The sequence below is a fragment of the Pithys albifrons genome, chromosome 4 (assembly GCF_047495875.1).
Source record: "Pithys albifrons albifrons isolate INPA30051 chromosome 4, PitAlb_v1, whole genome shotgun sequence".
Taxonomy (NCBI): Eukaryota; Metazoa; Chordata; class Aves; order Passeriformes; family Thamnophilidae; genus Pithys; species Pithys albifrons.
Genome location: NC_092461.1, coordinates 64,203,446 through 64,230,549, shown reverse-complemented (window position 1 = coordinate 64,230,549; position 27,104 = coordinate 64,203,446). Strand labels below are relative to the sequence as shown.

At 44.2% G+C, this 27,104-nt stretch overlaps 1 protein-coding gene and 7 non-coding genes across 8 annotated transcripts in view; 1 reads left to right on the top strand and 7 right to left on the bottom strand.

Annotated features, from left to right (window-relative positions):
* Positions 1-3,984: 3,984 nt before the first annotated feature.
* Positions 3,985-27,104, top strand: part of DNAJC5B (DnaJ heat shock protein family (Hsp40) member C5 beta) — a 34,536-nt gene continuing 11,416 nt past the window's right edge. Inside the window, exon 1 of the mRNA XM_071553094.1 lies at positions 3,985-4,091. Within this exon, the coding sequence (XP_071409195.1) occupies positions 3,985-4,091 (107 nt within the window). The remainder of the gene's footprint in view (positions 4,092-27,104) is intronic.
* TRNAY-GUA (transfer RNA tyrosine (anticodon GUA)) lies at positions 7,561-7,648 on the bottom strand. Its single transcript is given in 2 exon segments — positions 7,561-7,596; positions 7,612-7,648. It is a non-coding gene; the product is annotated as a tRNA-Tyr (tRNA).
* TRNAA-AGC (transfer RNA alanine (anticodon AGC)) lies at positions 8,365-8,437 on the bottom strand. Its single transcript has one exon. It is a non-coding gene; the product is annotated as a tRNA-Ala (tRNA).
* Positions 10,196-10,283, bottom strand: TRNAY-GUA (transfer RNA tyrosine (anticodon GUA)). Its single transcript is given in 2 exon segments — positions 10,196-10,231; positions 10,247-10,283. It is a non-coding gene; the product is annotated as a tRNA-Tyr (tRNA).
* Positions 15,439-15,526, bottom strand: TRNAY-GUA (transfer RNA tyrosine (anticodon GUA)). Its single transcript is given in 2 exon segments — positions 15,439-15,474; positions 15,490-15,526. It is a non-coding gene; the product is annotated as a tRNA-Tyr (tRNA).
* TRNAA-AGC (transfer RNA alanine (anticodon AGC)) lies at positions 16,234-16,306 on the bottom strand. Its single transcript has one exon. It is a non-coding gene; the product is annotated as a tRNA-Ala (tRNA).
* Positions 22,721-22,793, bottom strand: TRNAA-AGC (transfer RNA alanine (anticodon AGC)). Its single transcript has one exon. It is a non-coding gene; the product is annotated as a tRNA-Ala (tRNA).
* Positions 23,122-23,209, bottom strand: TRNAY-GUA (transfer RNA tyrosine (anticodon GUA)). The gene is given in 2 exon segments: positions 23,122-23,157; positions 23,173-23,209. It is a non-coding gene; the product is annotated as a tRNA-Tyr (tRNA).

Genomic DNA, 27,104 nt, shown 5'->3' with positions numbered 1-27,104 from the left:
GGTGTTATGATACAAAAAAATAAAACTTAATGAGAAGAGTTGACAGGTAATAAATAATCTGGCTCTTCTAAATTGCATAGCTGATCTGACAAAAGAGTTGTGACAATTCAGGAAAGTTTAAGTCTCAGAGATTCTTTAGAATGTGCTTAGGGTACAGAGTCCCCAAAGGGGAAAAAAAAAAGAGCTAGATTTGCTCGCATTGTGTTCGTTTCCTGCACAGAAATAAGGAGCGCTTACAAGCAAGGCAGGTTGCAGAACAGAGTCATCTCTGCACACCAGAGGGAGCTGTAGCCACACGGAACAGCAAGTTACGGTGTGTGCCAGGAATGCAGAGCAGGGATCTTGTACTTGCTAATAGGATGTATTTAAGTACAGAGGATTTGAACCTTGAAGTGATTTTATTTACTTTTCCCCCTTACTTCCTTCTTACCATTAAAAAGTGTACATTTTGTTTTGGTTTGTTTTGCAAGAATGATAAAATAATTTCAAAGACAGAGATCAAGCACAGTAATTGAATTATCTGGTTTATTGTGTTCATACAATGTAGTAGAATTAGTGGTACCTACTCTGTTGTTATTGTCCTGGGAAAGACATTTTGACTATAGTACTTTGACTTCTCGTAACTATGAAAAACACATTTTAGGTTGAAATGTGCCTTGCCTTGTCCCCATAAAAAGCTGAAATTTGAGAGGATATTTGAAAGGAAAGAATATACCTAAGAACAAGAGAAACGTTAGAATCATATGCTTCACATTAAAATCCATCCACTTAACAATTTTTTTATCAGCTGTCATGTTGTTGCTTTGTTTTTCATAAATGGCAGGTGTTTATTATCATAATTACCCTTGCTTTTTAAAAAAACTCAATTGATTTACAGTTCCAGTCTTACAGTAGAATCCAAAAACAAACTCACTGACTCTAAGGCAGTTTTACCAGGGTTATGGGGCTCCATAAATCGACCTGTAGGATTTTAGTCTACATGAAAGTGAAACAGATATCTGTGATGATTTAGGTAGCAGTGCGCTGTAGGGAGGCTCCTGTGGCAGGAGGTAAGGACTGGACAGAGCCAGCTCTGCAACAGACACACCACAGGACACAGGGAAGTTCATCAGCCAAGCTGGTTGGCACCTCTGGGAAAGCAAAGCTAAAAAAGAACAAAACAAAGTGTGTCAGTGAGGAGTGAGGGGAAAGTGTGAGAAAAAGCCCTGCAAATACCACAGTTGGAGAAGAATGAGAGGGAAGAGATGTTCCAGGCGCTGGGATGGAAATTCCAGGATTCCCCTGCAGCCTGTGGAGAGAACCATGCTCGAGCAAGTGTTTCCATTCAGCCTGTGAAGAGAACCACACTGGAGCAGATATTTTACTGCAGCCCATCCACCCCATAACAGAGAAGGTGGGTATTTCCTGAAGGAAGTGTGGTCCTTGTAGAGGAGCCCATACAGGAGCAAGCTCTCCTGACAGGAAACATGGCCTATGGAGGACTCCCACTGGAACAGTTCATGATGGACTGCAGCCTCTGGAAGGACTTTGGAGCTGGAGAAAAGTGTGAGGAGGAAGGAACAGCAGAAAGGAGCTGTTAAGAACTCACCGCAACCCACCATCCCCATCCTGCTGCATCTGCTCATGGGTGATGGACAATAGGTAGTTGCGAATGAAGGAGTGAATTTGAGCCTGGCAACAGGGTGGTAAGGGGTAGGTGTTGTTTTTATTTTTGTCTTTGTTTCTCACCATCCAAATCTATTTTAATAATTAAATTAATTTCCCCCAAGTAGAGTCTGTTTTGCCCAAAACACTAATGGATAAGAGATCACCCCACATTTATCTAATCTATGAGCTTTTCAGCTTGTTCTCCCTTCCCATTTTGTTGAGGGGGGATAGTGTGGGAGTGGCTGGGTAGACATCAGGCAATCAGCCAAGGTCAACTCACAACAAAAAGATATAATTCGAAATTGGCTGATCTAGGAACTTTTTGAGTTCAAAGGATGAACTATTTGGTTCCAAGGATGACATACTGAGAAAAATTGTCTCTGGCATTTATAGTCTCCTGCATTCCAAACTGAAAGCAGTGGTACAGATTTTCATGGCATAAGTTAAAGGAGAAACTTCATCGGAATAAGAGAAGATATCCTACATCTTCTATTTTGATATAAAAATTTACAAGAACTTAGGAGGAGTCCTAAAAAGTCTTCTTCAGTTATTCCTGTTCTGGAAGGGACTATGTTGCAAAGCTAAGCCATGGCTAGTTTTAAAGCAGTGGAATTCAGAGCAAGACTGTTTATATTTAAAAATACTTAAAACATTTGCATGGGGAAGAAGAGACAAACTCAAGACCCCATCAAGACTAAAGCACAGAGAACAACTAACTTAATACAGTTGTCCCATATTTTTCGGTGTCATTAACTCTTGGATATATCAGCCTTGAGGCTCATGAATGTTTTATTTGTTCTTTCACAGATCTTCCTCAGAGATAACCAATTGGATACTGGACAAACAAACAAAAGAAGTAATCAGACTCCACTGACCTGTTTACCTTGATTGTGAAGGATGAAAAGCAGCAGCTGCTTTCTGTGAAACTGGGCTTCTGGTGGCACTTACTTCTTTCCTTTTGGATGATATTGGCATAAAGACATCAAGATATTGAACTGATAATGTTGTGAGTCTATATATGCCAGACTGTATTCCATCACTCTTTGAAGCAGGTATGTTATTCGAATAGCTTTGCCTTATTTTTCTGCACTAATCCAAATGAACTATGAATATTGTAAGAAAAAAAGGCACATTATTTTTACAACCCCTGTATAAAATACTTGAGCCTGGATAGCATAAAATTTGCACAAAACCAGCTGGAATTAACTGGGGTCCCATCTTCTTAGGAGATATGGAGTTGCTACCAGAATTTGGATTGTCTCTTAATATGTTTTACTGTCATTCAAGGAAGGAAACAACAGTTTCTTGACTATGTTCTACTGGAACAAAAATACATAGCTTAAAAATAGGATTCTAATATAATTTCAGCCATCACGACTGTATCTAGTACTAAAATTGTGACAGTTGCATCTCTCTTAATAAGGAGAGTGTAACTTTTTCTAGAAAAGTATTGTCTCATTGCACTTTTAGTTATTTTATAGGACCGCTTTAAATGAGTAAGAAATAATTTTGAGTGGCTAGACATTAAAGGTGATTAATCACTAGAAAACTGAATAGACTATTGAGTTTAAATTTCCATAGCTGACTAGATTATTAAAATGATATTATGAGAAAGTACAAATTATGTAACTTTTCAGTTCTTCAGAATTAAATCCATCATAACTTTAATTTTTGTTTATGCTTCAGGGTTGTCATGTAGCTGATCATCATTATGTAACAGATTTTTTTAAATAATGCTGTATATCTGTGACTTCACATGGCTGTGAATTTGAGCATGAACAGAGTTAATGTCTTTGCTTGATTCAGGTGTAATCTGGATGGATCCCAGGATTACACTAAATATGCTCTAGGCATGCCTTTTTTAACAAATAATAGCATGGTAACTACTACAGGTCATAAAGTAATATCTAGATATTTATATGCAATGTCATTCTTAATTGTTAACTTTGAAACAAAAGTTCGGTCCATTTAGTTGATGGATTGTGTACAACACTTAAAAGTAAAAAGGAATTTTTTTTCAGCAGATCACAGGACGCTAAATTGTGTGTTAGCTGATGAGAAAAAAGAAAACATTAACACAAATAAATTTAGGTCTTTTAGTAAATCAAATACTATGTGCCAGAATTACTCAGTGGATTGTATTTCTCTGTGTACTTATTCTAGTTCACTTTCATGTATTTTAGCCTTTTACTGCATGGTTAAAATGTATTAAAATGAACTATTATGTATTAAAAAATACTATCCATATATACTTGCTGGTATTATCCATATATACTTGCAGTCCCTGGTGTTTAAAATTATGTTTTACATTGGCAGCTTTGGTAATGCACTGCTAACATGGCTGAACAAAGGCAACGTGCTTTGTCAACATCAGGTGAAGCATTATATGAAATCCTGGCACTAGAGAAAGGAGCAACACATGATGAGATTAAGAAGTCCTACAGGTTTGTAAAATGTGCTTTGCAACAGATCCAACAATGCTTATGTGTCTCACATGATTATGATGGTAAAATTTTTGAGTTACCTGCACCATAGACATTCATTGCAACAATCTTTTCTTTTTTGAGCATGTGAGCCTGAAAGGAAGCAGGGATGATGCAATGTGAATCTATTCATTTTCATCCCACAAGCAATATGTACTTCATCTGAAATGTTTTAATCTAACTGAATGAGAGGTCAGACTTAAGATAAACTAATACAGGCTATGCTTGTGAAGCACAGTCTTTGAATTCTGCACCCAGTCCTTGCATTATAACAGCTTGATCCTGAAATATGTTGAAAAGTAAAGCCAATGAAAAAAGTGCTATGGTGACAATTTGAGAACTAGAGTCAGAGACATAAGGAGTTAGATGAGTTTTATCTTGTCAGAAAAAAAAACCTGACAGATTATTTGATTATAGTGTGCAACATCCTTGAATGGTAAAATTGCTAGGTGTAAAAGGGTTCTTCACTTTATGAAGGGAGGCATAACCAAAACCAGTGCCTTGAATCTGAAAGTGATTTGAGGTGAAAAAGGCACCTGGTTTTAACCGTGAGTGTAACTAACTGCTGAAAAATACTGGGTCAGGAAATGGTAGTTTCGCTATTGAAAAAGAAGAGAGAACATTAAGACAAGTTTTACTCAAACACAAAAGAGTGAAAAATATTTTAGTGTTCAAATGTAACAAGACCTAGAAGTAAGACCAGAAGATTTCATGGGTCATTTTTCTCATAAATCTGTTCATCTGCTGTTGAAAGAGAAAGAACTTTAAATGTCATGAGTGAAATAGAAAGTATTGACACTGAAATATATCAGGTGTATTTTCAGGTTTAATAAATATTGCAAAACTTTTATTACAGCATCATTCTAGGTGTTGTTCGTTGCACTGTATTAGCACTCAAACTTTAATGCAGCTTGTTTTTCCTAACAAACGTAGGAATTATTTGAACTATATTTGAAATAGGTCTACTTGCATCATTGCATAGCTTGAATTTTGCAAGGACTGTCCTCCATCTTTTTGAACAAATTCATTTCTCCCACTTTCCATTCCTAAAGGCGTATATTCAATGGAGGCAAAAGTAGAGAATGTCCAAACTCTTCAGGCAATGGAGGGAATCGTTGACCTCCCATTACTTTGTTGACTTACATAATTATACCACTGGAGAAAAAGCTTACTACAGTATCAAATTCACTAATGACTTGCACCTTCTGTGTCCCTGTAGTATAGCCTGGCTGCAGAAACCATATTCTGTCAAAAACCTCATGTTTTCCTGTTGCTTTTACATTTAATTTTCTGGAAAGGAGGCCTTATTTAATCCCCAATGGAGAGAGTTGTCATGCAAGAAAGTAGAATGGAATTAATTTTATTTAATGCTGAACATGAATACAGATGATTTACACAGTGATCTATGGCAAAACTGTCAGTGGTGCTTTCTCCATCTTTATTAGTAATTAGAGGAAAAAAAAGGGCTGCTTCTGCCTAAAGTGGAAATGTCAGAGGGATTCACTTTTAATGGAGTAGCTGTAAATATTTGTGAGATAAAATGATGAGTCAGTCTCATAGGTTTTCTTCCATTATCTTTTAATTTATGCTAATCCAAAAATCTGCTGCTGAACTGGTATTCTTTAGTACAAGGTATAAAACCAGCAATACCTGATTCTGAGTTTCCTGCCATTATTAATTAAGTCACTATTAATCATACTACTACAGCCTGGGGCAAAATTTACTTTTTAATAAACATGACAGAGGTGTGTTTTTACTTGGAGTTTGGCACAATCTAATTTATCAAGGAGTAAAGCTAATAGAATTCTAAACAGCAGAATTTCAAAGGAGGTCTGTTTATCTTCAATACTCTACAAAAATAAACTTTAGAAGCTTCTTTTGGCATAATAACATAAACTGTACTTTGACTTCTGCTTTCCAGTCTGACAGTGAAGTAATATGGAGAGAGAGATTGGATTTCTTTTCTTCGAGAGGTTCAAAAGTCCATGTTTTATAGACTATTTACAAAAAAATCATAGAATCATAGAGTGGTTTGAGTTGGAAGGGTCCTTAGAGATCATCTAGTTCCAACTCTCTGCCATGGTCAGGGACACCTTCCACTACACCAGGTTGTTCAAATCCTCATCCAACCTGGCTTTGAACACTTCCTGGCATGGGGCATCCACAGCTTCTCTGGGCAACCCATTTCAGTACCTCACCACCCTCACAGCTAAGAATTTCTTCCTCATATCTAATCTAAACTTAGCCTCTTTCAGTTTATAGCTATTCCCACTTGTCCTATCACCACATGCCCTTATCAAAAGTCCCTCTTCAGCTCTCTTGTAGGCCCTCTCTAGGTACTGGAAAGCCTCAGTGAGGCAACCCTGAAGCCTTCTTTTTTCCAGGCTGAACAACCCCTCCTCTCTTAGTCTTTCCCAATAGGAGTGGAGCTCCATGCCTCTAATTATCTTGGTGTCCCTCCTCTGATCTTGCTCCAACAATTAGACACCTCTGTGACACTGGTGATTAAGAATTTTATTGGAAAATGTGTGTTGTACTATTAATGCCATTAATTACTGCCAAACAAGGAGGGATAATGGCTTGCCTATGCCTAAGACAAAGGACCTGTCCTATTCCTGATACAGCCTCTGGGTACACCAGAGGCTCCCCACAGACCCAAGATGGCAAAGGACCCCTCTATGTCCAGATAAGGGGAATTAAAAATATTGGAGAATGCAGGCCTCTCATATGCTAAGTGACTGTTCTGCCACTTGGGCTAATTCCCCAACCCATAGCCTCTGCCTGATGTCCTCTGTTCACAGGCACCCACCCCAACCCAGGATGCCCTGCATCCAAAGCCTGGGCCTTCCATTGGCATTGCTCTCACACCACCACCTACCCACTCACTTTCCTACTGGAGGTGCAGACAACCCCAGTGGTCAGGACCACCATTTCCTGCCCAGGTTTCAGTCAAAACTGCTTGGCAGTTGTATTCCCAAACTCATGCAAGAGCTCAGGGCTGGGCACCCACTAAAGAGTCAGAAGGGCAGGGCCAAAAGTCAACAATGCTGCAGGATCTGGGTCAGAGCCAAAATGAGACTGCTTTGAGCCAGAGGTCCCTTTGTCCAGGTAAGGGGAAAGAAAAGCATTGGAGAATGCAGGCATCAATTCCGCTGCATCTCACATGCTAATCAAACTCTCTACCACTTGAGCTAATTCCCCACTTGGCAGCTTCGCCTGAGGTCCTCATCCACCCCTGATTCAGGATGCCCTGCATCCACATCGACATTGGTCTCAGAACACCACCAGCTCAATCACTCCCTTTCCTTGATTGGTCATCTTCCTAAACTCAGACAAGAGCTCATGGCTGGGAAGCCTCTGAAGGGGAGCCACCTGGAAAGGGCCAAAAGGCAACAGTGCTGCAGGATGTGGGCCAGAGGCAAAAGGTCATTCCTTCGAGCCGGAGTTGAACCAGCGACCTAAGGATGGCCGTGAAGGGAGCCTACAGTCCTCCGCTCTACCAGCTGAGCTATCGAAGGAAGCACAGGGCCATGCCCATTACCTCGCCCATCATACACTCATCCAGCACTTCCCTAGCCATGGCACAGCATCATGTCTCTATTACAACATCCTGATTCAAACACCCTTAGCTCCAACATCACAACATCTTGCTCAACACTTTAGCCCATCAAGCATGCAAACCACAAACACAACCACTCCACAACCTCCTTGAGCATCATCTTCTACAGCTGGACTCTTCTCATGGCCACACAAAGCTTACCTATATCCTGCTGCAATTTCTCTTCATTCCCTTTCACTGTGCCATCTTTTGTCCTCTGGCCAAGGCTCAGACAAAACAAAATTATAGCTGTTCCTCTGTTCTGTAACCTACACCAAAGCACCACGTGCAAGTTCTGTGAACCACTCTTTCTCCAAAGTGAATATGCCCACGCTCTTCAGCCCATCCTTAAAGAGAAATTCCTCCATTTCTTGTGATTCCTGATGACCCCCCACTGAAGTTACTCCATTTCTTTGATGGTCCGTTTCTGTACTGGGCTTGATATTTGAGAACTGTCAAGCAAAGACAGAGAAAATCAATCCTTCTGGCAAACAGCCCATAGTGCTTTTGATACAGGCCCAGATATCTTTGTTCTGTATAAATCCAGGGCACACCACAAATCTTCCAACACCCCTGAGAGGACAGGGGGATCTCCACCAAAGTTCTCTGTGTCCAGGCAAGTGGAATGAAAAGCATTGGAGAATGCGGGCATCGATCCCGCTGCCTCTCGCATGCTAAGCGAGTGCTCTACCACTTGAGCTAATTCCCCACTATGCAGCCTCTGCCTGAGGTCCTCTCCCCTCAGGGGCACCCACCCCTCATTTGGTATACCCTTCACCCACACTGGCATTGCTCTCAGACTACCACCAGATCATGCACTCACTTTCCTGTTGGAGATGCCCCTTACATCCTCAGTGCTCAGCACCACCATCCTCATCCAACCGTCCTCCCCAAAACTTCCTTGGTTGGTCATCTTCCTAAACACAAGTAAAAGCTCATGGTTGGGCAGCCTTTGAAGGGGATGCACCTGGATGAGTCCAAAAGGCAGTGGTACAGATTGTCTGGGCCAGAGTCAAAAGGATACTTTTGAGCTGGGATTGAACCAGTGACCTAAGGATGGCCATGAAGGGAGCCTACAGTCCTCCACTCTACCAGCTGAGCTATCGAAGGAAGCACAGGGATATGCCCATTACCTCACCCATCATACACTCATCCAGCACTTCCCTAGTCATGGAACAGCATCATGTCTCTATCACAGCATCCTGCTGCAAGCAGAGTCAGCTCCAACATTACAACACCTTACTGAACCCTTTAGCCCATCAAATCATGCAAAACCCACAAAGAGAACCACTCCACAATGTCCTTGGACATCATCTACAACTGAACTCTCCTCAGAGTTCCAGAGGGATAAGCCATATTGCTTCAACTTCCCTTCATACCTTTTCATTGTGCTGTCTTTTGCTCTCCAGTCAAGAACCAGACAAATATACAGCCATTCCTCTACTCCGTAACCTACTTGTACATGCTGGATAGTCATGACAAGACCTCTGATTCTCTTTCTCCAAGCTGAACTTTCTCACTGTCTTCAGCTCATCCTCAAAGTGAAATCTCTCCATTCCTCAGGGTTCTTGGGGACCATCCACTGAAATTGCTCCACTTCATTGGTGTCTTTTACTGTACTGGGGATGAAATTTGGAAATGACCACAAGATGCACCAGGGGAGGTTTGGATCAAGAAAAAAAATTTTATGGAAAGGGTTGTAAAGCACTGTAACAGTCTGCCCAGGAAACTGAAGGAGTCAACATCCATGCAAGTGTTAAAAAACATGTCACTATGGCACTTGAAGATATGATGTAATAATGAATCAGGTGGTAGTGCTGGGTTGACAGTTGGACTTGATGATCTTAAAGGTAATTTTCAACCTTAAGTATTCTATGATTCTATGATTTGACATCTGTCAAGCAAAGAGGGAGAAAGTCAGTTTCACTGTTGAACTGCCTGTGCTGCTCTTGCAACAGCCCTGGATACCCTTGTCCTCTATAAATCCAGGGCATACCATAAATATTCCACAGCCCCAAGAAGGCATGAGAGCCACTGGCAAAGGGGGTAGGCAAACATAATGAAAAGCATTGGAGAATGCAGGCATCGATCCCGCTACCTCTCACATGCTAAGCGAGCGCTCTACCACTTGAGCTAATTCCCCAACCCACAGCCTCTACCTGAGGTCCTCTCTGCTCTCATGCACCCACTCCTGACCCAAGATGCCCTGCACCCAAAGCCTGGGCCTTCCACTGGCAGTGCTCTCACACCACCACACACCCACTCACTGTCCTGCTGGAGGTGGCCATGGAAAACACTAGTGATCAGGACCACTATCCCCTGACCAGGGTTCAACCAAATCTGCCTTGGCTGTTTGTCTTCCCAAAGTCAAGAGTTCAAGGCTGGACAGCCCTTTGAAAGAGAGACACCTTGGCAGGGCCAAAACCACGGTGATGCCGCAGGATGTGGGCCAGAGGCAAAAGGTCATTCCTTCGAGCCGGAGTTGAACCAGCGACCTAAGGATGGCCATGAAGGGAGCCTACAGTCCTCCGCTCTACCAGCTGAGCTATCAAAGGAAGCACAGGGCCATGCCCATTACCTTGCTCATCATACACTCATCCAGCACCTCCCTAGTCATGGCACAGCATCATGTCTCTATTACAACATCCTGATTCAAACACCCAACATCATAACATCTTGCTCAACACTTTAGCCCATCAATCATGCAAACCACAAACACGACCACTCCACAAGCTCCCTGAGCATCATCTTCTACAGCTGGACTCTTCTCATGGCCACACAAAGCTTACCCATATCCTGCTGCAATTTCTATTCATTCCTTTTCACTGTGCTGTCTTTTGCCCTCTGGTCAAGCATCAGACAAAGGATAGCATTTTCCCTACTCTGCAGTCTCCTACAAGCATGAAGGGCATGCATAAACACATTCTCTCCATCTACAGTCTAACATTCTTACTGTCCTCAGCCCATCCACAAAGACAAATCCTGCTATTCCTTGAGATTCTCCACTAATATTTTTCTATGCAATAATGTTTTTCCTGTACATGAGATCACTTGCTCCCAAGTGTCTGGGTGACCTTGTTCTGAGGTCACTGCTCTTGGTCCATGTGTGTCTTCTACACAGAGGCACAATGTTGGGCAGTCATGGCTTTAATCCACAAGCAGTTAAACATCACATAGCTGCTCACTCCCTCCCTCTCCTGCAGTGGGATGGGGAAAAAAAAGTGGGGGGAAAAGCCCAGGTAAAATTCATGGGTTGAGAAAAAGCTAGTTCAAAAGGCTAGAAAACGAAGGAATAATAATAATGATAATGATAATAATATAATAACAATAACAACAATAACAATAACAAGTATATAACTATATGCTATAATATTAATACAATTAGAATATATAAAACAAGTGATGCACAATGCAATTGCTTAACACCCACCAAATGATGCCTAGTGAGTTCTTGAGCAGCAACTCCCAGCCATCTTTCCCTCTAGTTTATATCCTGAGCATGATGCCGTATGGTATGAAGTACTCAGTTGCCCAGTTGGAGTCAGCTGTCCTGGCTATGTCTCTTCCAAAAAACTTGTGCCCCCCAGCCTTCTTGCTAGTTGAGTGATGTGAGAAGCTGAAAAGTTCTTGACCTAGGGTAAGTGCTGCTCAGCAACAACTAAACCATCAGTGTGTCATCAATACTATTCTTCTCTTAAATCCAAAACACAGCACTGTACCAGCTACTAGAAAGAAAATTAACTCAATCCCACCTGAAACCAGTACAATATTTACCCCTTATCTTATACCATTTACATCATGATGCCCAGGTTCCACGATTTGCAGTACATCTTTTCCTGTCTTTTCATAAATATATATATATATATATATATATATATATATATATATATATATATATGTGTATATGCAGATATTCTTACCCTAGGCTATGAACCATCTCTAAAATGTCAGTTGAGTTTATTTAGTTCATGACTTTGGGCTCCTCTGTCATAGCAGTCCTTCAGGGCAGGAGAGATGATGTATGATGTTAGATTGTTGTATGCTGAAGACAGTCCTGGTTCTGTCATAGCTGCACTTTGCCTGGTCTAATAAAAATTCATTCTTCATTCATCTGGTTAGTTTTTATTGTAATAATGTTGATATGGCATATAGCAACCACAGTAGAGATGTCACACATTATTTTGTAGCAATTAATGTAATACTATTTAAATCATTGGCTATTCTTACACAGGCTCAAATTCCCTTGAGGTGTACATCATACTTCTCCATCCTTCCATATTACTCACCAGGTGTGCCCAGGTCCTTGAGTAAGGGCAATATCACAGGTGGGTTTGCCTTTTCCTGAAGCAGGAATCGCCACAGCATATTTTCTATGTGCCCTACAGGGACTTTATCCCTGTGTCCATTCGAATTTTATACTCCTGTGGGTCTGATGTGTCAAACCATCAGATCTACACAGTCCAATAAACCTCTTTGTCCTTCTCTGCTGCCTGGCTGGAGGCAGGAATCTCACTAGTCGTTGTTGTAGTATTAGCTAGTCACTTCTTGTAAATATGCATCAAAAACCCCTTCATCAAGATCATTAGTAAGATCAGCCCTTCTACTCTTCCTGGGAAACTGTCTGCTGGAGATTGGAGCAGCAATTTTCCTGAAAGAATCCCCTTTTGTGGTCGTTTTTCATCGCAGCTAACATACCTGCGCTTCTAGAGTCAAGGTAGGTTTTCCATCCCACTTTCTCATGTCTTCTCCATGGTCATGCAGGTAAAACCACAGAGTGGCACACAATATATACCCCTATATATCTTGAGTAGAGGAATGCTTACTGCTAATTGCTGAGAGGTCCATTAGGTGAGGAGTAGGATCTGTCCTCTTTGAGTTGCTGGACCTGTTTCTCCATAGCCGAGAAGAAGGAGGAAGGAATACTTCCTTCCTGTTGCTGGAACTTTTCATCCACTATTTGTCCCTCTCTGTCTTTCCAGGTCATTAGTGCCAATGAGTTGGCATACAATGATAGCTCACTCCGTACAAACTTCCACCACATGGGTCACGTGCACATGATGTCGCCTGGATCTATAGATAACTGCTTGTTGTGCAGGTCATCATAAATCCAACACAGCCAATTCCTTCAGGTGTTGGATAGCTTTCTCCATGGTGGTCCACTTCCCTGAGTCACACTGAATGGATACCTTTCCTTCATGCCTAACAAGACTTGCCTCCAGAGGCTGAGGACTTGCAACTCTTTTCCAATCATTTCATTAATGCCCTCTTCCTTAGAAAGGGATGCCAGCTGTTTGGTTTCCAAACACTCTAATTCCAGGCTAATGGTCTGGTTATCCCAACATCAGAGCAGCCAGGTGACAATTTGCTCACCTGGATGACAGCTGAAATAGTTTTGCATATCTCAGAGTTCACTTGGGATCAGGTGGTTATCACCTCATTTATGAGTTCTTCCTCTTCTCTAGACAGCAGCCTCCTCTCTTCTTCCTCTTGCTCTTGTAATGGCTCTGCTTTGGAGTAGTCTGCCTTGTCCACTTCTTCCTCCCCTTCACTCCCAGAAGAAGCTCCTTCATCCCTTAGGAGTTGACTTCTCCTTCCAGTATTTCTTCTTGTATATACAGGCAACTGATATCAGTACAGTTTGGTTCTTTGGTTCACATGCAGTGTCTGTAACTGGGACTGGAGTGGCCAAAGTGCCTGTCATTTTGTTGCCAGACCCAAAGACCTTCTCTTGTCCTTGAGGGTACTGAATAGTGTTGAACAGGGCATGGGTAGGCATGGGTCAAGCCCTAGCACACTGCAGTCACTGGTTTCCCTTTGGAATTGCCAGGGAGATAGCATACTTTTTCCAAGTATTTTACTAGTTTTTCAGTATTCTGCACTTGTTCAGGAGTGAAATTCCAAAATATTAGAGGTGCCCACTGTTCTAGGCATTTGCCCATACTATCCCACACATCTTGCCACTCATAACTGTTCAGCCCCAGGGCAGACATCTGGCTGGTATTCTTAAATAGTTGTTTGAGCCTAAACAAGGCCTAAAATACATTCAGGAGACATTGCAATAGGAACATGCTGGTTTAAACACCCTGACAACATTCAAAATTCTCAAGAGCTATTGTAATTAGCCTGAAGGACAAGGGGAAGATGGAGGAAGGTGTCTGCCCCTTAGATTGCCTCTCTGAGGAGGAAAGGTAAAGGGTGCAATTAGGAATAGTTTCCAATAGATGGCTCTAAAAGTACAGAGAAGACAGCACTACTTGATTACAAATACCAGATTAGTCTCGTGACCATCAATTTTATCATATCATAAGCCAGTGTTACAAAGTGTGACAACATGATAACCTTAACCCATCCCCAGAGGTGATAAACAGCACAACAGGGAACATAAACAGAAAGCAAGATGTTACATAATGTGACTCTGAGAACAGACTCAACATCTCTGAGAACAAAAAATCAACATTGGGACCACCTACTATTAAACTATTATAATGAATGCTTACAACAAATTTGTTTTAACATGCTCTGGTCAGATTTGACAATATCTTAACCTTTTGAGCCCCATGCTGGGCACCAAAATGGCTGTTGTGGTTTAACCCAGCAGGCAGTTAAACACCACACAGCCATGCATGTACTCCACCCTGCAAGAGGAGTGGGGGAGAAAACTGGAAGCGAAAGTTTATGGGTTGCTTAAAACAGTTCTGATAGGATAGAAAAGGAAGGAGATGTCAATAATAATAATAACAGAATTAGAATATACAGAAGTGATATACAGTGCAATAGTTCAACACCTTCCAAACCATGCCCATACACCCAGTTTCCAAGCAGTGACCCCAGCCATTTACCCCCCTAGTTCATATATAGAGCATGACATGATATGGTACACAATATTCCTACAACCAGCTGGGGTCATCTGTTCCAGCTGTGTCTCCCAGTTTCCTGGGCCTCTCTCTGATGGCGTAGTGTGAGAAGCTGAAAGTCCTTGCCTTAGCGTAAACTCTGCTTGGCAGCAGAGTTTCTTGTAACTCTGCTTGTAATATCAGCGTGTTTTCAACAATATTCACAGCCTAAAGCAAAAACACGGGTATTAGGAAACAAATTAACTCTATCCTGGACAAAACTTATATATAATAGGTACACTATTCTAAATTCCATCTATCAGATGATGAGGAAAATTAGAGAATACTTTTCCTCAATCCAGAGGCCTTGATGTTCTTGGAGAAACCAGGTATGCTGCCATCTACTATGCTGCCCAGCTACACTGCACACTCCCTATGGCCCCCAGAGGATAGGGGACCCTTGCCAAAAGAGCCCTGTGTCCAGGCAAGGGGAAGGCAAAGTGTTGAAGAATCCAGGCAACGATCCCACTGCCTCTCACATGCTAAGTGACTGTTCTACCACTTGAGCTAATCCCCCACCCCACAGCCTCTACTTAAGGTCCTCTTCTCTCCCAGGCACCCATCCCTGACCCAGGATGCCTTGCATCCAAGACCTGGACCCTCCCTTGGCATTGTTCTCACACGGTCACCCTTCACTTTCCTGATGGAGGTGTCCCCTTACAAGACAAATGCTCACCCTGGACAGCCTTTGTTGGTCATTTTCTTCCCCTAAAGGAATAGTCCAAAGCATGGGCAGCCTGGGTTTTTTTGAGGGAGGCACTGGGCAGGGCCAAAAGTCAGAGGCACAGCAGTGTCTGGGCCAGAGGCAAAAGGTCATTCCTTCGAGCCGGAGTTGAACCAGCGACCTAAGGATGGCCGTGAAGGGAGCCTACAGTCCTCCGCTCTACCAGCTGAGCTATCGAAGGAAGCACAGGGCCATGCCCATTACCTCGCCCATCATACACTCATCCAGCACTTCCCTAGCCATGGCACAGCATCATGTCTCTATTACAACATCCTGCTTCAAACACCCTCAGCTCCAACATCACAACATCTTGCTCAACATTTTAGCCCATCAATCATGCAAACCACAAACACAACCACTCCACAACCTCCTTGACTATCATCTTCTACAGCTGGACTCTCCTCGTGGGCAAACGGAGCTTGGCCATATCCTGTTGCATCTCCCCTTCATTCCCTTTTATTGTGCTTTCTTTTGCCCTCTGGCCAAGCATCAGAAAAGTATATATAAATTTCATTGTTCTGTAACCTCCTGCAAACCTGAAGGTCATACAGAAGTGCTCTAAATCTCCCTCTCACCAGCCCAAACATACCCACTTTCCTCAGCCCATCCACACAGATGAATCATCTGTTCCTTGAGATTCTTGGTGGCCATCCAGAGGCTGCTCTTCCATTGATGTGTTTCCTGCATAGGGGTTCTTAAAACTGGACACAGTACTCAAGATGGCATTTGATGCCTATCAAGCAAAGAGGGAGAAACCTCTGTTAACCTGTCCATGAAGCTCTTAATGTAGACCTGGATGGTCTCCTACTCTTTGTATTCTGGGTATACTGTGAGCACCCACAGCTCCTGGCAAAGGTCCTGTGTCCAGGTAAGGGGAACCAAAAATGTTGGAGAATGCGGGCATCGATCCCGCTGCCTCTCGCATGCTAAGCGAGCGCTCTACCACTTGAGCTAATTCCCCACCCCACAGGCTCTGCCTGAGGCCCTCTCCTCTCACAGACACCTAGTCTGACTCAAAATGCCCTGCACCCAAAGCCAAACCTCCTCATGACCTCACTCTCACACTACCGATTCACCCACTCCCTTTATTGCTGGAAATGATCCCTGAAAGTCCCAGTGCCCAGGTTTTACCATTCCCTGCCCAGGGTTCAGTCAAAATTGCTTTGACTCCCTCATCAAATGAAACAGATCAAGGCTGGACTAACCTTGAAAAGAGGTTGTGGGCAGTGCCAAAAGGCAGCAGTGCCTCAGGACCTGGGCCAGAGCCAAAAGGGCACTTTCTTCAAGTCAGAATTGAACTAGTAACCCGAGGAGGGCCATTCAAGGGAGGCTACAGTCCTCCACTCTATCAGCTGAGCTATCAAAGGAATCACATGACCCTGACACCTTACACATTCATCACACATTCATCCAACCATTCTGTTCTCACACCATGTATCTTCGTAACTCTCCTCTGCAGGAAATAAGAAAGTCTTCCCTTAGATCACATTGCTTCTCAAGCCCATAACCCCTTGCCAGGACAGGCCCAGCCATGGTGGCTCACTCCAAGTGAGCATTCATAACGGACAGTGGTATCATCATGGCAAGGCAGGGACAGCTGCAAGCAAGGAAGTCACTGCACAGGTCAGAGTGTCAATCACATCCAGTGACTGACAGTCAGGTCCAGAGTGAAGCCAGGGCTTAGGTCAATGCAGGACCTTTGTCTGCACTTTAGGTCTGGATCCAAGGTCTCTGTGGCTTGATATTGCTATGGCTGTGGCCGTGACTGAACTAGAGAGTGGGACTCATACTGTTTAGCATGGAAAGAGGGTAAAGGATGAGAGATGATCATAAAGAGAGTTCCTGTGCTAATGGGTGGAGGTGAAAATGCCATGTGAACCCAGTCAGGGCCATTCAGGCCTATTGAGGCACTTGATGAGATATAAAGGTCACCATGCAAGAAAACCTGCAGTCCTCCACCAGCAGATGTTGGTGGACCATGAGGGTCCCTTTCCTGCTCTGCCTCCATCACTATGTTCTCAAAGCAATCAGCTTGAATGAGTCCTCAGGGCATCTCAATGTACACCCTCTCCTCTAAGCAGCCTTAGATCAAGGATCTGTGTCTTGCTCAAGACTTCAGCCACTCAGATGATGCCAACCTGCAAGCATGGAGACTGCACAGCACTCCAGGGCAACCTTCCTCTCCCACCTGGCTGATATGAGAAGGTGTAAGGTCCTGAGAGGGTGGTCCTGGACCATTTGTTGTGGGATAGCCATAAAATGTCAGGTCCCTAGAAGGCAGTCCTGGACTGCTTACTCTGACACAACCAATGTTCAGGATACCCTTGAGCTAAACTAAGGCAAAACAATGCCAAAAATTAGAAAGTTTTATTTATGGCAGCAGAGATTTAAACTTTAAACCTTATTATAGGTTGAACAACCCATGGCAGCAAGGATTTAAACTGTTCTGAACAGCCTGCAGCAGAACAGTGGTTTAAACTTTTCTGAATTAAACTTTTCTGAACAGCATGTGGCAGCAGCAATTTAAACTTTTAAGGAGAGGAAGAGAGGAAGAAGGAAAGATAGGAAGACATAGACAGAGGAAAAGATCCAGATCACCACCCAGGCTTCCAGTGCTATCTTTGCTTTTGTTCCTTTGAATGTTGGGTGCACACCTTGCCCCTCTCAGTTGCACTGTTACTGACTAGTTCTCTTGCATATACACATGTTGTTATTCTCAAATTTTTCAGAAAGGGGGTTGGGGGGCTCATGGTTTTGATAGCCCTCCCCCTGTCAGAACAACAAGTGCAATGCTTGGTGCTCCAAAACTTGGTGCTCCAAAATTTGGTTTTGGAGATAGTTACTCAAGATAAGGAAGCTGGTCCCAGAAAAGAGCTATCCTGCATTTCAAGATGCTCCTTTCTAACTGCACCTTATCTCCAGCTGACATGGAAAGGCTCCTTTTCTCTTCTGCCAAGTGTTTGGGACATTAACTCTTAGGTTTTCAGTTTCTCACGAGGGGGAAAAAAATGGAACCTGTCCTGCTTCAGTTGTCACCTGTTGTGTTTCAGTCCTCCACCAATCACCTCAGTAAAAGGCCTAACTTTTGGATCAAATATCTCCTGATAGGCATTCTGATAAGTGCTTGCTTCTCTCCCTTTCTTCTTCGGGATCTGCACAAGGCCACAGTCAATGGCCTCTCCTTAAAGAGCAGGTGCTCCCAAGTGTCCTGATGGCCTTATTCTGAGGCTGCTGCACTTGGTCAGTGTCTGTCTTATGCACGGATGCCCAAAGATGGACACAATATGCTGGATCCCATTGATAATACTCAGCACGTGGGAGAATTTGTTCCTTCCATTCACAGCCCATGGTGCCATGGGCATAGACCTGGACGCTGTTCTCCTCTTTGAAGCACACAGCAAGTTCTCACTGCCTCCGTATGACATGGGGCCCTGCCAAAAGTCCCGTGTCCCGGCAAGCAGAGTGAAAAGCATTGGAGAATGCAGGCATCGATCCCGCTGCCTCTTGCATGCTAAGCAAGCGCTCTACCACTTGAGCTAATTCCCCACCTAACAGGTGGTGCCTGAGGCCTCTCCCTGATGCAGGATGTCCTGGACTCAAGGCCTGGACCTTTCATCACCCTCACTCTCACACATCACCCTCACTCTCACACACACTGACTCACTGTCCTGCTGGATGTGACCCTGGACAACTAAAGTTCAGAACCACCATCCCTCACCAAGGGTTCACCCAAAAATCCCATGGTTGGTCGTCTTCTCAAACTCAGACAAGAGCTCTGGGCAGCTGTCTGGAAAGGGCCAGAAAGAGTGATGCTGCAGAATCTGAGCCAGAGCCAAAAGGGCACTCCTTTGAGCTGGAGTTGAACGAGCAACCTTAGGATGGCCATGCAAGGATGTCTACAGTCCTCTGCTCTACCAGCTGAGCTATTGAAGAAAGCACAGGGCCATGCCCACTACCTCACCCACCACACGCTCATCCAACACTTCCATATCCACAGTGCAACATCATACCTCTATTTCAACAACATGGAGGCTTCAAACTGCTTCAGCTCCAATATCACAACACCTTGCTCAACCCCTTTTGCATGTAAAATCATGCAAACTGCAAACAGAAATGCTCCACAAGCTCTTTAGTTGGCATCTTCTACAGCTGGACTCTACTCAGGACCAAAATGAGCTTATCCATATCCTGCTACAATGTCCCTTCATTCTCTTTCACGGTGCTGTCTTTCACCCTCTGGTTGAGTAGCCCAGAAAAGGACAGCCATTCCTTTATTCCTATGAGCTGGAAAGTCATGTGCAAGCACTCCAAACCTCTCTTTCTCCAGGCTGAACATTCCCATTTTCCTTGACCTGTTCACCTAGAGGATTTCCTCCATTCCTTGAGATTCTCGGTGGTCCTCCTCTGACGTTGCTCCATTTCACTGATGTCTTTCCAGTACAGGGAATCTCAAAACTGGACATTTTAATTGAGATGACATTTTACATCCATCAAGAAAATTGGGAGAAAATAAGGTCCCCTGTTATATTGCCTGTGCTGCTCTTAATGGAGACCTGGATGTTTTCCCACTCTTTACAGTGTGGGTATACTTGCAAGCACTCAAGGCCCCCAGACAAAGCAGGGCCCCTGAGAGAGAATATTGTGTCCAGGAAAGGGGAATGAAAAACATTGGAGAATGCAGGCATTGATGCTGCTGCCACTCACATGCTAAGCGAATGCTCTATTACTTGAGCTAATTCCCCACCACGCAACCTCTACCTGAGGTCCTCTCCGCTCCCAGGCACCCAATCTTGAGCCAGGATGCCCTGCATCCAAAACTGTGTCCATTCATCAGCCTCACTCTCACACCACCACCACCATTCCTGCTGGATGTGATCCCAAACAACCTCAGTGGTCAGGACCACAATCCCCTGATCAAGGTTCATCCAAAAATGTCTAGTCTGATTGTTTTCATAACTAAAGATGAGAGCACAGGGCTGGTCAGCTTTTGAAGAGAGGCCACCTGGGCAGCACCAAAAGGCAGTGGTGCCACAGAATCTGGGCTAGAGCCAAAAGGGCACTCCTTCAAGCCAGGGTTGAACCAGCAACCTAAGGATGATCATGCAAGTGAGCCTACGGTCCTCTGCTCTACCAGCTGATCTATCAAAGGAAGCATGGGGGTATGCCCACTACCTCATTTATCACACACTCCTCCAGTCCTTCAGTTCTCATACCACTTCACACATACCTGCATGGTAGTGTCCAGATGGAAAAAACCAAAAGAATTACCTTAAACCCATATTGCCCAGAACATCTCTGGACCAGACCCAGCCATGGTGGCTCATTTCAAATGAAAGGCTGGAGAAGACAGTACTGTCACGGCCAAGCAGGGACAACTGCAAACAAGGAAGTCACTGCAGAGGTCAGAGTGATGGTCGTGTCCAGTGAGTGCCAGGCAGGTCCAGACTGACAAGCCAGGGTTGAGTTCACACCAGAACATCCATGTGCACATCAGCATATGCATCAAGGGTCTTTGAAGCTGGACATATCCAAGGCTATGGCCATGACTTAGCTAGAGATCAAGACTGTGGTGTAGCACAGAATGAGACCTGAATGTAAGTAGAGCTCCTGGATCCATGGTTGGAAGGGAAGGTCCTGTAAGAGGTCTCTTCAGGGCCATTCAGATATACCAGGGCATGCAGCATCTAGAGAGATATGATGGTAGCCAGGGAAGGGAGCCAACAGCCCTTCATTCCACCAGCAGAGCTATTGATGGAACAGCAGGGCTCCATACAAGCTCTTCCTCTATGATAGAGCGGTCAAAGCAGTCAGCTTGGGTGAGGCCTCAGGACATCTCAGTTCAAATCTCCTACAGCAGTCCAAGCTCAAGGATCACTGGAGCTGACTCAAGGCTTCATGCAGTCATCTTACACCAACTTCCAATCATGGAGACTGCACAGCCCTCCAAGGCATCTTTCTTCTCCTGTGTGTCTGACCCAAGGAGGGAAAAAGTGGAACCTATCCTGCTTCAGTTGTTGCCCATTGTGTCTCAATCCTCTTCCCATCAAGGCCTGCTACAATACCTCTGTCTTTCTTATAAGCCCTCTGTATCAATTGAAAGGACACTATTAGGTCTGCCTGAAGCCTTCTTTTCTTCAGGCTGAACAACCTCAAATCTCTCTGTCTGTCTTCACAGAACAGTGTTCCATCCCCCCAGTCAGTCTTGTGGCCCTATTCTGGACCAGCTCTAATAGGTCCATGTCTTTCTGGCGCTGGGGAAACCATGGCTGGATGCAGTACTCCAGGTGTGGTTTCACAAGAGTGGAATAGGGAGGCAGAATAACCTCTCAGTCTGCTGCCCATGCTTCTTTTGAGGCAGCCCAGGATATGATAGATTTTCTAGGCTACAAGGATACATTGCCAGCCCATGTCCAGCTTTTTATTTACTAGCACCCCCACGTCCCTCTCCACAGGGTTGCTCTCAATCTATTGTTCCTACAGTGTATACTGATACTGGTAATTGCCCTGACCCAGATGCAGAACCTTGCATTTGGCCTCTTTTAACTTATTGAAGTTCACATGGACCCACTCCTCAAGTCTTTTAAGGTTCCTCTGGATGGAACCTCTTCTGTCAAGCAAATAAACTGCACCACTCCACTTGTCATCTGTCAGCTTGCCGAGGGTGCACTCAACCCCACTCACTATGTCATTGATAAAGGTGTTAAGTACAGACCATCAAGGGGCACATCTCCACCCAGACACTGAGCCATTGACTACAGTCCTTTGGATGTAGCCATCTGGCCTATTCCTTGTTCATTGAACAGTCCATTCATCAAAACACTATGTCACCAATTTAGTGACAAGGATGTTTTGTGGGAAAACATCAGAGGCCTTAGAGAAGGTAGATGACATCCATAGCTCATCCTTCATCCACTGATGCAATCAGTCCATTGTAGAAGACCTAGATGAGACTAGGATGGACTACATTAGTCAGTCATGATTTGCCCTTAGTGAAGCGATGTTGGCTGTCTCTAAACACCTCCCTGTCTTCACGTCTTGACATATCTTCCAGAAGGATCTGTTCCGTGACCTTAGCAGGGTGGATCTCACTGTTTGTGTGCACTTTTTGTTATATTTGAAAATTAGCTTAATATTTTGCTTTTCTCAGTCATTAAGGACTCCACTTGAGGACACATAAAGCTGAGCAGGCATATTGATCAAATCCCAAGTAAAGAATATTCAAGTACCTAGATCCACAGCCCTTTCTGCTCCTGATACAATCCTGGATGCTGTTGTTTTCTGTGCAACCCAGGTACAAATAGCGCCCAACAGCACCAGAGGGCAGAGGAGCTGCTGACAAAGTGCCCTGTGTCCAGGCAAACATAATGAAAAGCATTGGAGAATGCGGGCATCGATCCCGCTACCTCTCACATGCTAAGCGAGCGCTCTACCACTTGAGCTAATTCCCCACCCCACAGCCTCTACCTGAGGTCCTCTCTGCTCTCATGCACCCACTCCTGACCCAAGATGCCCTGCACCCAAAGCCTGGGCCTTCCACTGGCAGTGCTCTCACACCACCACACACCCACTCACTGTCTTGCTGGAGGTGGCCATGGAAAACACTAGTGATCAGGACCACTATCCTCCGACCAGGGTTCAACCAAATCTGCCTTGGCTGTTTGTCTTCCCAAAGTCAGACAAGAGTTCAAGGCTGGACAGCCCTTTGAAAGAGAGACACCTTGGCAGGGCCAAAACCACGGTGATGCCGCAGGATGTGGGCCAGAGGCAAAAGGTCATTCCTTCGAGCTGGAGTTGAACCAGCGACATAAGGATGGCCGTGAAGGGAGCCTACAGTCCTCCGCTCTACCAGCTGAGCTATCGAAGGAAGCACAGGGCCATGCCTGTTACCTTGCTCATCATACACTCATCCAGCACTTCCCTAGTCATGGCACAGCATCATGTCTCTCTTACGACATCCTGCTTCAAACACCCTCAGCTCCAACATCACATCACTTTAGCTAAAGTGTTGAGAAAGATGTGATGTTGGAGCTGACTCTGCTTACAGCAGGATGTCATAACAGACACATGATGCTGTGCCATGGCTAGGGAAGTGCTGGATGAGTGTATGATGGGCGAGGTAATGGGCATGGCCCTGTGCTTCTTTCGATAGCTCAGCTGGTAGAGCGGAGGACTGTAGGCTCCATCATACAAACCACAAGCAGAACCACTCCACAAGCTCCTTGAGCATCATCTTCTTCAGCTGGACTCTTTTCATGGCCTCACAAAGCTTACCTATATCCTGCTGCAACTTCCCTTCATTCCCTTTCACTGTGCCATCTTTTGTCCTCTGGTCAAGGCTCAGACAAAACAAAATTACAGCCATTCCTCTGTTCTGGAACCTACACCGAAGCACTAAGCCATGTGCAAGTCCTCTGAACCTCTCTCCAAGCCGAATAGGCTCACTCTCCTCTGCCCATTTCTTGTGATTCCTGATCCTCCACTGAAGTTCCTCCATTTCTTTGATGGTCCGTTTCTGTACTGGACTTGATATTTGAGAACTGTCAAGCAAAGAGAAAATCAATTCTTCTGTCAAACAGCCCATAGTGCTTTTGATGCAGGCCTGGATATCTTTGCTCTCTATAAATCCAGGGCACACCACAAATCTTCCAGCAACCCTCAGAGGACAGAGGGAAGCCTGCCAAAGCTCTCCAGGCAAATGGAATGAAAAGCATTGGAGAATGAGGGCATCGATGCCGCTGCCTCTCGCATGCTAAGCGAGCACTCTACCACTTGAGCTAATTCCCCACCATGCAGCCTCTGCCTGAGGTTCTCTGCCCTCAGGGGCACCCACCCCTGATTCAGGATTTCCTGCACACAAAGCCTGGGCCTAAGTTTGACATTACTCTCAGACTGGATCATCAACTCACTTTCTTGTTGGAGGTGCCCCTTACAACCTCAGTGCTCAGAAGCACGATTCCCATCCAAGGGTTCCCCAAAACTTACTCGGCTGGTCATCTTCCCAAACTCAGGCAAGAGCTCATGGCTGGACAGCCCTTTGAAAGGGAGCCATCTGGCTGGGGCCAAAAGGCACAGCAGTGTCTGGTCCAGAGCCAAAAGGACACTCCTCTTCAAGCCAGCAACCTAACGATAGCCATGTCAAGGGAGCCTGCAGTCCTCCACTCTACCAGCCAAGATGTTGAAAAAAGCATGGACCCTGTTGCTTATATCCTCCTATACTTCCTAACATTGCCATATTTTACCCTATACAATGTATTGCTACCTCCATTCTGATGTACCTTCACCAGAGCTACCCCTTTATCAGAGCCTGGCCTGATCTCACCTCTCAGCCTAAGTCTCCCATTGACAGAGATCCTAAACTGACATCACTGACTTCATTTCCAGGAGTGCCCTATCCATCTGGTCTGATAGCTGTTTCTCTGTGTTTCATCACTTTTGTCTCCCAAACACCTCCATCACATTGCTTGCTGTTGTGGAAGGCTGCAGTGGACAGTGATCCCCAGGTGGTGAAGGAGAAGGACATCCACCATGAGAAAAATATGAATGGACATAAATCCATGGATTTGGTGTAGGAAGTAGTCAACAAACTCCTGTACTCATTTCTCTTTCCATTTTTTTGTATTATTCTCATTGTCATAATGAATGCCCATTATCATATGTAGCTAGAATGTCACTTTTCCAGGGGCCCACAGGGAAGCTTCTATATGGCTGATACTGTTATGTCACATGGCTCTTGTCCTTACTTTTATTGTTTCTTCAGTTATATCTAACAGAATGTTTTTTCTTACTCATGTCAATTGCACTACCATCATCTAGGTCTCCTCCCTATTAGTAAATCATCTGCAATTATTGTATATCATCTTGGTGTGTAGAGAGTTGTTTTGATAATGTACTGTTTGTAGTGAGGACAGTTTTCCCGAAATTGAAATAAGAATATATGTCATCTTTTGTTAGCTGTTGAAAGTGATCCTGCTAGCAATCTAAAACAATACTAAGCAAAGTGAGTGTGCAACTTATGTTTTTTGTGTTTCTTTTTGAAATTACATTATGTTCGAATTCTTATTTTTTATAAATTTGGGATATGGGGAGGACAGAAGATGTCTTTGGGTCTGTGGGAAAAGAAAGGCTGGCTATTGATTGTCTGATGCCTGCAGCCACACATGAGTTTTGGAAGTCATACCTCTCCCTTTCTTTGCTGGAGTTTGGATAGGTTGCATAATTCACCTAAACACTTGGATGGCATTTAATGTCATTAGTCATGCAAGTCTTAGCTTGTTTTTCCAGTTCTTATATTTAATTTTTTATTGTGTTTAGGACACATGTTAAACATGACCAAAAATTTATATTTAAGGAACAATATGAACACTATATTAAATGTAATTGAATGGGATCCCTTTCATGCTATCAGAGACATGTTTAAGGAGTTAATTATGGTCTATGATTCTATGACTTGAGTTCAGCAGAACTGAAGAGATTGTTGGCAGAGGCTGATCCCAGGCTTATATCAGTCTTGATGTTGGCAGAATGTCTTCCAGGCAGCAATTGTCATCAGGAACAAATCAGTTACATTTTACTGGAGGAATATCCTGTACTGGGGCTTCAGAGGAAAATCAAGTAGTACTCCACTCTGAGGTTAAATTTATTAGAGGAAGTGTAAGCACACCGCCTTTGCACCACAAGTATTTTTGATCATAGCAGTCATGGCTAGCTCCTGAAACACTCAGAGAGAATATTTACAAAATGCATCATGGCTAGGCTATAATTGAATCAATTTAAAACACTACTAAATGACTTTTATTGACACTAGAGGTCAGCACTAGTCATTAAATAAATGTCCTGGAAAAATCTTATTGCCAGTTCATCAAAGAGAGTGGTGATTTTTGAAAAGATGCACTTCTGTCTTGCTTGTTTTGCAAGTATGTGTGAGCTCACACTGCCAGCCTTCAACATGGCTGGAAGCAAACCCTTTCTTCTCTATGCTGTGCTTCCCCAGCACTGTCAGTCAACAGTCACACACGGTACCTTTCAAGCTGTACCTGTCCTCAGGCTCCATAGCACTGAGTACCGGCAGGGGGGAAAGGCAGTATCGAGCCCTGTCCTAGCAAAGGCTTCCCACCAGCACAAAGAGCCCAAACTAGTCGACATCACACTCTTATGAGACCCCACACGGAGTACTGCATTTAGCTGTGGGGACCCCAACATAAGGACATGAACATGCTGGAGCAAGTCCAGAGGAGGACACAAAGATGATCAGAGGGCTGGAGGACCTCTCCCATGGAGACAGTGAGAGAATCAGCCTGGAGAAGAGAAGGCTCCAGGGAGAACTTACATCATCTTCCAGTACCTAAAGGGGGCTGCAAGACAGCTGGTGACAGACTTTTCACAAGAGTATGTAGTGATAGGACAAGGGCTAATGGCTTTAAACTAAAAGAGGGTATGTTTAGATTAGATATAAGGAAGAAATTCTTTACTGTGAGTTGCTGAGGCACTGAAACAGTTTCCCCAAATAAGTTGTGGATGCCCTATCCCTGTCAATGTTCAAGGCCAGGCTGGATAGGGCTTTAAGCAATGTGGTCTAGTGGAAGGTGTCCCTGCTCATTGTGGTGGGGCTGGAACTAGTGATCGTTAAGGTTCCTTCTAAACCTAATAATTCAATGATCCTATACAGCAGTGGGAAACTAGCCCCAAAAACAGCCACTTGAAACCACAGTTAACTCATTATGCTTTTCCACCCTGTGCTTCAGACAGATGCTTTCCTTCTA